The sequence below is a fragment of the Rana temporaria genome, chromosome 5 (assembly GCF_905171775.1).
Source record: "Rana temporaria chromosome 5, aRanTem1.1, whole genome shotgun sequence".
Taxonomy (NCBI): domain Eukaryota; kingdom Metazoa; phylum Chordata; class Amphibia; order Anura; family Ranidae; genus Rana; species Rana temporaria.
In genome coordinates this window covers 246403074-246414599 of record NC_053493.1, presented here as the reverse complement: position 1 = coordinate 246414599, position 11526 = coordinate 246403074, and the positions used below count along the sequence as shown (strand labels likewise).

Below are 11526 nucleotides of genomic sequence, written 5' to 3'. Positions count from 1 at the left end.
CCCAGCTCTCCCTGGATTTCTGCCCAACCCAGGACAAAACATAGACAGGCTTGGCTGCTAGCCAAGCCTGCATACATTTACCTACTCTAACTAAAGAAAAAAGCCCTATCTACATTTCTAGCACTAGAGGGTGCTACAAATATATATATATATATATATATATATATATATATATATATATATATATATACAGTACAGACCAAAAGTTTGGACACACCTTCTCATTCAAAGACTTTTCCTTATTTTCATGACTATGAAAATTGTAGATTCACACTGAAGGCATCAAAACTATGAATTAACACATGTGGAATTATACATTACAAAAAAGTGTGAAACAACTGAAAATATATTTCATATTCTAGGTTCTTCAAAGTAGCCACCTTTTGCTTTGATTACTGCTTTGCACACTCTTGGCATTCGCTTGATGAGCTTCAAGGTAGCACCCCATCACTTTCCTTCTTGGTCAAATAGCCCTTACACAGCCTGGAGGTGTGTTTGGGGTCATTGTCCTGTTGAAAAATAAATGATGGTCCAACTAAACGCAAACCGGATGGAATAGCATGCCGCTGCAAGATGCTGTGGTAACCATGCTGGTTCAGTATGCCTTCAATTTTAAATAAATCCCCAACAGTGTCACCAGCAAAGCACCCCCACACCATCACACCTCCTCCTCCATGCTTCACGGTGGGAACCAGGCATGTAGAGTCCATCCGTTCACCTTTTCTGCGTCGCACAAAGACACGGGGGTTGGAACCAAAGATCTTAAGTTTGGACTCATCAGACCAAAGCACAGATTTCCACTGGTCTAATGTCCATTCCTTGTGTTTTTTAGCCCAAAAAAGTCTCTTCTGCTTGTTGCCTTTCTTTAGCAGTGGTTTCCTAGCAGATATTCTACCATAAAGACCTGATTCACACAGTCTCCTCTTAACAGTTCTAGAGATGTGTCTGCTGCAAAAGGTGGCTACTACTTATAAAATATATCTTCAGTTGTTTCACACTTTTTTGTTATGTATAATTCCACATGTGTTAATTTATAGTTTTAATGCCTTCAGTGTGAATCTACAATTTTCATAGTCATGAAAATAAAGAAAACTCTTTGAATGAGAAGGTATGTCCAAACTTTTGGTCTGTACTGTATATATATATATATATATATATATATATATATATATATATATATATATATATATATATATATAACATGTATAATCAGAGTATGGCATCAAGTCAATTAAACTCCTGGGATATTGATCTGGTCAGTTAAGTACCAGAGGGGGTTGTTAATCAGTTTCAGCTGCTTTGGTGTTAATGAAATTAACAACAGGTGCACTAGATGGGCAACAATGAGACGACCTCCAAAACAGGAATGGTTTTACAGGTGGAGGCCATTGACATTTTATTACCTACTCATATTTTCTGACTATTTTTCACTAGTGTTGGCTAGGGTCAGCATCACTACTGGTAGCATGAGGTGATATCTGGACCCTATTATAGAGGTTGCACAGGCAGTCCAACTCCTCCAGGATGGCACATTCATTTTGCCATTGCCAGAAGGTCTTAAGAGCATGGAGGAGATTCCAGGAGACAGGCAGTTACTGGACAGGGCCATAGAAGGTCCTTAACCCAGCAGCAGGACCAGTATCTGCTCTATTGTGCAAGGAGGAACAGGATAAGCACTGCCAGAGCCCTACAAAATGACCTTCAGCAGGCCACTGGTGTGAATGTCTCTGGCCAAACAATCAGAAACAGACTTCATGAGAGTAGCCTGAGGGCCTGACATCCTCTAGTGGGCCCTGTGCTCACTGCCCGGCACAGTGGAGCTCAACTGGCATTTGCCATTAAACATCAGAATTGGCAGGTCCGCCTCTGGCACCCTGTGTTTTTAACAGATGAGAGCAGGCTCACACTGAGCACATGTGGCAGAGGTGAAAGGGTCTGGAGAATCCATTAAAAATGTTATGCTACAGCCCTCTGTTGGTCGATAATTTTAATTCACATCAAACAATGCGGCATCCTTTCGTTCCTAATCCTAACACATTACCCAGTCCATATCAGTATAGATATCCAGCATTATATTTTTCTCCATCGAGATCTGATGCGTCTTCAAAGTGTTCCCTTAATTTTTTTGGAGCAGTGTATATAAATATATATATGTGTGTGTGTTTTTTGCACTTTAATAATTTACATTTTAATAATAAAATAATTTTTAATACTTTTTAATACTTTTTATAGGGGTATGATGATTTAAGTATTGGAGATTTTGTTGTATGATTTGTCATGATTCCAAATAGGTGTCAAATTAAAACAAATTTTCTGATGGTAACAAACAATAGGCAATAAACAGTGGTTGAAACTGCTGTAGTGAATCATAATTACAACACAAAATTTCAGCCCCTCAGATTTCACATACATGGGTAATAAAGGCGTTCCCTTATTGCATGCCACTGACATCAGCTGTGCTTGAAGATGACTGCTTGGGCTATTCTTGTGTTTAGCACTTAGCTATGGAATTATACTTCTTCATGTTGTAGCACATCATGTGAGTAATGGCTTGAGCTCAGTGGTTTAATCGTCTTGGTGGAGCATCACAGTGCGTTTCCCTCTAAGAAACAATTAAAAGGGAACATGCTGCCTGGGAAACTAGTGATGTTATAGTAATAATTAAATGGAAAGACAGACAGAAATTAGGCATATGTACTGTAATACATACAGTACAATATATTATAATTATACACATTTACTTGCTTTTACCTGTCCATCACTATAAACCCTCAGAACATTTTAGCTAAATGCAAAAATGTAGGTGTTAAGAAAATTTGTTCATGAACCATATACAGTACTGTGGCCAAATAAATGGACATAATGATAACACCCAGATTATACTAGCACATAAACAACCGCACAAGCTCAAAGTTGTCACACACAAACTGTAAAGGCAATCATAGACTTATGGGAAAGATTCAAATCCCTTTCGGGTTTTTCTTTTTCAGCTGTAGGTCCCGTTGGGGCATTTAAAGTTAAAGTGGGGGTTCACCCTAAAAAAAAAATTCTAACATTGCATGGAGCCCGACACATTAAAGGATTTTTTTTTTTTTTTAGCTAAATAGCTTCCTTTACCTTACTGCAGTCCTGGTTTCATGTCCTCATTATTAGTTTTTGCTGTAATCCTTCTCTGTTCTAAACACAGTAATCACACCTGCTTGATTAGTGACCACAGAGAGAAAGCTCCCATGACTTTTTTCATCAGGAAACAGACAACCAGCAAGTGTTCAGAACAGAGAAGGATTACAGCAAAAACGGACATGAAACCAGGACTGCAGTAAGGTAAAGGAAGCTATTTAGCTAAAAAAAAATTCCTTTAGTGTCCTTTTAATAAAAGGATGTCTTTAGATACACATTAAGAACAATGGCATTATTCCTTATACATTGGGGATCGAAAGTTTGGACACCCCAGGTAAAAATTTGTATTAATGTGCATAACGAAGCCAAGGAAAGATGGAAAAATCTCCAAAAGGCATCAAATTACAGATTAGACATTCTTATAATATGTCAAAAAAAGTTAGGGGCAGATCCACGTACATCGGCGCATATATAGACCGGCGTAGCGCATCTCATTTACGTTACGCCGGCTCAACTTAGAGAGGTAAGTACCGTATCCTCATAGTATTTGCGCCCAAATTTGCGCCGGCGCGATGTAAATTCCGAGTCGTAAGCCGGTGTAATTGAAAGTGGGAAGGACTTGCATTGCTTCAGAATTTTTGTCAGTGTAAGCTTCTGGAGGGAGAATATTACCAAGTTTTAGAGCATTGCTCGTCCATTTTAAACAAGTATTCAGATAACGTAAAGGCATTGTTTAAGCGGGGTCGTGCCCATGCCGCAGTGTGGAATGCATCAGAAGCAGAGCAGGACTTCTCACGGGCTGTTGAGCTGGACCCTTCACTTGCTCCCCTTGTTGCAAAGGAATTGAAGCAGCTTGAGGCACGGATACACGAGAAGGAAAGTGAAGACAAAGCAAGATTTCAAGGCATATTTAAATGACTTTCAGTAGCAGCATATATATTGGCACAATATATAAATTTTGGCTATAACTAAGTTACAGATAAGGTCAGTGGTAGTGTTTGAGGCATAATGACTGAATACACCGCTGTGCAACTATCAGACCGAAAGAAACTATATATTTTCCTGTAATACACCAACATTACAGTATCTGTGTCATGTTAAAAACCATGTCCATCATACCAACCGCTGTATAGGCAAGACAAACCACCCTTGCATCACATATAAAACATAATAAAGAGCAACTTTATTTTTTTTTATAGATTAAAAAAAGAAAAAAAGGGAGGAGGAAAAAAATAGAAAGTGCAGAGCTGGAATGAGGTCACGTACGAGCATTGCGTTCTGTTTCAGCGAGACACTCTCTCACGAGAGCTCTAGCGTGGATTATACCTAGAAAGTATAAAATAAATATTTAGCTACAGATTAATGAGAGAAAACAGTCTTACAGCTAATGACTCTTAATCCCCACCTCTTTTTAATCTCTCCATGGCACTTTTGCTTCCAGCATAGGTGGGTCTGATCTCTCTGCCCATCTCCTCAATCACAGACAACAGGTCACTGTAGGTCCCCTGAGACACCGCTTGTGACACAGCTGGCTTCACGCCCTGGATAAGAAGAAAAAAGTCTGACAACTTCCTTTTGGCTCAACAAGATCATAATATTCCAGTATTTTGTATTGTTTGTATATTTATAGCACTGCATGCAAGTCTGTGTACGCAAATAAACAAGAGGTCAAAACAGAAAAAAAAAAAAAAAAGAAAGTGGGAAGGACGTGGGTGTGTTCCATTGAAATGAGCCGTGACCCCATGCAAATGAAGGGCCGGCCGGACTGCGCATGCGCATGACGCTGACTATGGTCAGAGCCTCTCTGCGCATGCTCATAACTCGACCCGGCGCAATCAGTGAGATAGGAACTAGGCCCGGCGTACTTAGTGAGATAAGCCCAGGGCATAAATAGGCCCAATGGAATAGACGGGCTCCGTAATAAGGAGACGTTTTCAGACCTGCCAGGTTGGGTCTCCGGAGTTGAACATGACATTATCACCACACCAGGGGATAAGGTCAAGTTGAAGCCTTAAAGAATTCCAGAAGCCCGGTGAGAGGCAATTCGCCAGGAAGTAAAACAAATGCTTGAGCTGGGGGTGATAGAAGAGTCAAATAGTGATTGGTCAAGTCCCATTGTATTAGTGCCCAAACCAGATGGAAGTTGGCAGTTTTGTAATGATTTTCGCCGCCTGAATAAAATCACTAAGTTTGACACCTATCATATGCCCCGCATAGATGAACTGATTGATCACCTAGGCACTGCCCGGTACATGACAACGTTAAACCTGACCAAGGGTTATTGGCAAATTCCTCTCTCGGAGTCGGCCAGCGAAAAAACAGCATTTGTAACTCCAGATGGATCTTTTCTGCATACCTCGATGCTGCATACCTCGATGACGTTGTTATCCACAGTGAGGATTGGGAATCACACTTGCCAAAAGTTCAGGCTGTGTTGGATTCCATCTGGAAAGCCGGGTTTACAGCCAATCCAAAAAAATGTACCCTTGGGCTAGAAGAGGCGAAGTATCTGGGGTATACCATTGGAAGAGGTCTAATCAAGCCCCAAATAAATAAAGTTGAGGCTATTCAGGATTGGCCACGTCCCACCAACAAGAAACAGGTTTGTGCATTTTTGGGGATCGCGGGCTACTATCGCCGCTTTATCCCCCATTTTGCCTCACAGGCTGTTCCCCTGACTAATTTGACCAAAGGGAAGGAGTCTGTAATGACCAAATGGACTCCCGAAGCAGAAACAGCTTTTCAGGCTTTAAAACAGGCCTTATGTAGTCAGCCAGTTTTAAGTTCGCCTGATTTTTCATGGGACTTCGTGGTTCAGACAGATGCGTCAAATGTGAGCTTAGGAGATATACTGTCTCAGATTATCAAGGGGGAGGAACACCCTGTTATGTACCTCAGCCGAAAGTTGAAGGCCCATGAAGAGAATTATGCCACTATTGAGAAAGAATGTTTGGCGGTGAAATGGGCTTTGGATTCTCTCCGGTACTACCTCGTGGGTAGACAGTTTGAACTGGTGACAGATCATGCCCCATTGAAGTGGATGGCACAGAACAAAGAGACCAATAGGAGAATAAATAGGTGGTTCCTGGCCCTCCAGGAGTTTAGTTTTGTGGTAACGCATCGCCCCGGTGCTAAAATGGGGAATGCAGATGGGTTGTCCCGAGTGCATGCCTGCCTGGCAACCTGTGTCCCAACCCTAGGGTTGAAACAAGAGGGGGGGTATGTGACAGGAAGTTAGGTAAATCTGTGGGTGTTGTCACAGACAGGACATACATTTCTGCCTTGTTTAGACAATACACCAATTGTTATTAGGCGTCGGCTGCAACAGTAGCCAGAAAAGGCTAAAGGCCGTTGAAAAACTTCAGCTGTTCAGAATGGGGCAATTAAGGCCTCTATAAGTAGTCCAGAGGATTACCACTGAGAAGCTGCACCCTGAGGCTTTGTGAGAAAGGAGAGCAGTAGCTGAAAGTCTTCTGAGGAGGTGAGGAGGAAATTGATTTTTCTGTGTGATAAAAATCAAAAGACTATTGTTTTTCTGCTGTATGACCAGCAGTGTCGGCCCAGCACTAGGCTGTGCCAGACTCCATAGATAGGTTCCTGTGTGGTGTAGGTAGACGCCCCAAGTGGCCAGGGTTTATTTTATGTTTGATTTTGTTTATGCTGTTTGGATGCTTGCACTTGTTTCCAGCAAGATGGAAGAATAAACCAAAATCTTTGGGCCAGATCCACATAGAAATAGATCGGCGCAGCGTATGTGAGATACACTACACCGCTGTAACTTACTTTTGGCTGCTTTGAATCCTCAAAGAATTTGCGCCGTAACTTACAGCAGCATAGTGTATCTCTGGCGGCGGAATTCAAATCGGCGATTAGGGGCGGGTTTCATTTAAATGAAGCGCGTCCCCGCACCGAATGAACTGCGCATGCGCCATCCTGAAATTTCCCGGCGTGTATTGCGCTAAATGACGTCGCTAGGACGTAATTTTTTTTTTACTTAGACGGGACTTACGTACATTCCGATTCACGGACGACTTACGCAAAAAAAAGAAAAATTTCAAATTTCGATGCCGGAACGACGGCCATACTTAACATGGCAAGTCTAACTATACGCCGCAAAATACCAGCTTTAACTATACGCCGGAAAAAGCCGACTAGAGACGACGCAAAGGAATGCGCCGGCCGCTCGTACGTTTGTGGATCGTCGGAAATAGCTAATTTGCATACCCGATGCGGAAAACGACGTGAACGCCACCCAGCGGACGCCGAAGTATTGCATCTTAGATCCGAAGGCGTACAAAGCCGTACGCCTCTCGGATCTAACCCAGATGCCGTCGTATCTTGGTTTTAAACAGGATTCAAACTAAAGATACGACGCGGGTAATTTGAAAGTACGCCGGCGTATCAGTAGATACGCCGGCGTACTCGCTCTGAGGATCTGGCCCTTTGTTTTCAAGAGCATTCCACTGCCTGTCTGTATAAATTCAGTGTGTAGTGAACCCATCCAAGGGGTCACACACCCCACTACCGAGCGAACCCCTTACAATATATATATATATATATATATATATATATAAATATATATATATATATATATATTTCTATAATAAGTGTATATAAATCATAATGTATTACACAATGAAGAAGTCTCTTCTGTAACAAAAATTTAGTAGCTATTCTCCATACTGAGAGCAGAGCGATAACCTATGGCCATATGCAAATAAAAAGGTTTAGGACTTTGCTCAAGTTGGTATCGTAGCAACTAATTACAGTCAGTGTTTGTGGATGATGAAAGTTAGTTTTTTATACAGTTAAAAGGGCAACGTGTAAATACAGACATGGGTAAACATACTGCTCTATTTGCAATTGTAAATTATCAGCTGTTTTACACAGATCAAAATATCCAATTATTCAAATTCACCGAGATTTTTTTACTGCATGACAAAAAAAATAGCTGGTTTAAAAAGAGACTAACCTGAACTAAGCCATAAAAAAGTTTATAGTTCCCAGCTGGTTTAATGTACTTTCAAGTATTTACATATATTTTAAATTGTAAGCTCTTAGGAGCAGGGTCCTCTTGTTCCTCCTATATCAAATTGCATTGTATCTGTAGTTTATTTTTTTATTTATTGTATCTGTACTGCCTAAACTCATTTTGTAATGCGGTGCACGAACTGTTGACGCTACATAAATCCTTTATAACAATATTAACTACTTGCCAACTGCCCGCGATTGACGGCGGCACAATGGCACTCCTGCGCAAATCGACGTAGCTGTACAACGGGCGCTTTAAGGAGTATGGGAGCCAATGCGCGTGGCCGGCAGGTTGTGATGACCGATGGCTACCTGCGATTTCTCCGGAGAAGGACAGAACGGAGATCTGTCAATGTAAACAGACAGATCTCCGTTCTGTCAGAGGTGAGGAGAGCGATCTGTTGTTCCTAATGCTTAGGAACAATAATCGGTGTCCTCCTCCAGGCAGTCCCATCCCCCCCACGGTTAGAATCATTCCCTAGGAATTACCCCATGATCGCCCCTTAGTGTTAACCCCCTTCCGTGACAATGACATTTATACAGTAATCAATGGCTATTTATAGCACTGATCGCTGTATAAATGTCAATGGTCCCAAAATAGTGTTTAAAAGAGTACGATCTCTCTGTTGCAATGTCGCAGTCCCAATAAAAATCACAGATCGCCACCTACTAGTAAAAAAAAAATTATAATAAAAATGCCATAAATCGGGGGCGTGGCCAAGCCGGCTGGGATGATGGACGCTTAATCTGAGCACTCCTGTCACCTCAGGAAAACACAGTGGCTTTTGCGGCAGATAACAGCCTCAATTTACACTGCAAAGCGTCTCACTACCGTGGCACAACCATCCTAAACACAGCCTGGGCATCACCGAATTAAAAAAAATCGCCGCCCGAGACCGCCGAGAACAGAAGCTCCAGACCGGGGGAAGTGCCCTAGGAAAGGCTGCGGCTTCGGCCTAGTCGTGGAGCGGCGGCCATCTTGGTCCTCGCGGCGACGGTTCTTGGCGGCTCCACTCGTTCCCCCTTACTCCTCCCTCATCACTCCATCACCCCCTGGACCAGTGACCGAGGGACCCGGGGACACCACCAGGGAGTTCAGCGCCCGGTATTATTGGTCTGAAGGGCCGCGAATCCGGCCAGCAGCGCATGTCGGCGGCCATATTGGTCCTCCCGGAGGTGACCTCCCGCTCCCATTACTGCTCCCCCGGACACCCAAACGTTCCACCACCTCCTTCAACGGCAACCGGATGGTCGGGGGACACCACAGCTACTAGAAACACCCGGTACGTACTGCGGGAAGGGCCGTGAACCTGACTAGATCCCTCAGGTCGGCAGCCATATTGGTCCACCCAGAGATAGCATACAGCACCTTTGGCTGCTCTTCCTCCCTGTCAATAATTCATCCCTCCGCAGCCCACTGTTAAGAGACCCTGCAATTTAGATATCCCCGACTGCCCGGGGGAGTATAATGGCCTGACACGGACATTAATCTGCTTGACAGCCCGGATAGCATGGGGACAGCTTCCCGAAGTTCTTCTGGCTCCCGGTCCCGTTCCCCGCGTGAAAACATCGGGGCACAAAGCCAGAACGTCCCGGAATTGTTCCGCACTCCCCGAGGAAACATGGCGCAGACACGCCGGGGTCCCCCTCAAGATTCAGCACACGCGACCTCACAGGACCACGCTGATATAGTGCTTAGCGCACCAGACGCAGTGTCTCCCCCGCCATTGGGAAGAAGCCAGGCGGACTCAGAGCCCACCACAAGACCACACCTTAACATCATGGACCTGAAAGCCGTGGCAGCAGATATCAAAGATACCCTTCGGCGGCCATTGCTGAGCTCCGCATTGACCTACGCTCTCTCTCCGACAGGGTCACCCGCACTGAACAGACAATGGATGAACATGACACGGTTCTCCAGAAATCAACAAGGAAAATTGACGACCATACCCTCCAGCTGAGGGAAGTGAACCGTCAGTTAGAAGACCTGGACAATAGAGGCCGCCGCCGGAACCTGCGTGTGAGGGGGTTACCTGAAACAGTTGAAGGAGAGCAAGTCCAAAGTGAAATTACTGCCCTATTCAATTCTATACTTGAGAAGCCCCGTCAATCTGCTATTAACTTTGAGAGGATCCACCGAGCTCTTCGTCCCCGGGGAAAAGACACAGATCCCCCTAGGGACATAATCTGCTGCTTAATTGACTTTAAGCTAAAAGAGGAGATACTGCGCCGAGCAAGGGGTCAAAGGCTTTGCTGCGGAGATACTCCAGTTCAGTTGTACCAAGATCTCTCAGGGATCACTCTCCAACACAGGCGTGACCTCAAACCACTTTTGGAAGCCCTAATATCGAGAGGAATCAGGTACAAATGGAAATTTCCTTTTTGCTTGGCAGCATCCCACCAAGGCCGCCACGCCTCACTGAGAGTGCCGGAAGACCTGCCCAAATTTTGCGAGACGCTCGGCCTACCGCCAATTTCAGTACCAGATTGGTATGCACCTTACCGTCGCTCGGTAGGTAGATGGGGCAAACCGCCCGAGACACCCATGGAAACCCAAACGACAAGTTTCCGTAGGAGGAGATCCCCCTCTACCTCAAGGCACCCCCAAGGTTTACGTGGAACAAGAAGGGACCAAGACCAGTCGACCCCTCCGGATGCCCGAAGGGCCAGAATAGATAACTGAGAGTAAGTGCCTATTTCTTACCAACAAGAATTCTAGTGTCTACAGCATAACCCATTTGGCCTGTTTAATGATTACCGTTTGTTTTTTGGCCACAAAACGATAAGAGAACTGCCCGACCTTGTTCCTTCTACTACAGATTGTATTATGGTCATGTTTGATCGGTTTAAATAGAGTTTGTACCTCACTGGAACAGTCACAGTGTTTGGCCTATACTACCAATTACCACATTGCTGCGCAAGTTTAACGCACGCCAGTTACCTCGCGACTTTACTCCTCTATGGTCACAAGGCAGAGCTCCAGAAAAAGTGGTACAACATGCCAACAGTAATGTTATTCCTGGACAGATGAGTAAAGCAACATATTTTTTTTTTTTTCTCAACATCTTTTGAAGTCATCTTACCCGTTTCTTTCACCTCTGTCAACTGATGGGAATAGTCAGGGGAGATCAACACGACACACATCAGTTGCCATCCCCATCGGGTACACAGGAATTCGGCACGAGAAAAACTAATACCTGCTGGAGTGGCTACGCCATAAAGACGGTTTCAGGGAACAGACATTTCCCACAGATAATTACTTATGCGGTTAAACACGGTTTGTGTTATAGTTAAGGGGTACTTATTAGACATGTTCAACACTCACTTTGATCGCCACTGTGTTCCCCAATAGGGGGATGGTTGGGAACCCCGGGC

The 11526-nt window shown here is 44.0% G+C and overlaps 1 protein-coding gene across 1 annotated transcript; it reads right to left on the bottom strand.

Annotated features, from left to right (window-relative positions):
- Positions 1-4281: 4281 nt before the first annotated feature.
- Positions 4282-8645, bottom strand: LOC120941220 (cyclin-dependent kinase 2-associated protein 2-like). Its single transcript, XM_040354523.1, has 3 exons — positions 8641-8645; positions 4526-4692; positions 4282-4446 (listed from the first exon to the last, which is right to left on the bottom strand). Exons 1-3 carry the CDS (start codon positions 8643-8645, stop codon positions 4379-4381), a joined length of 240 nt encoding a protein of 79 aa, XP_040210457.1. The 3' UTR covers positions 4282-4378.
- Positions 8646-11526: the final 2881 nt, after the last annotated feature.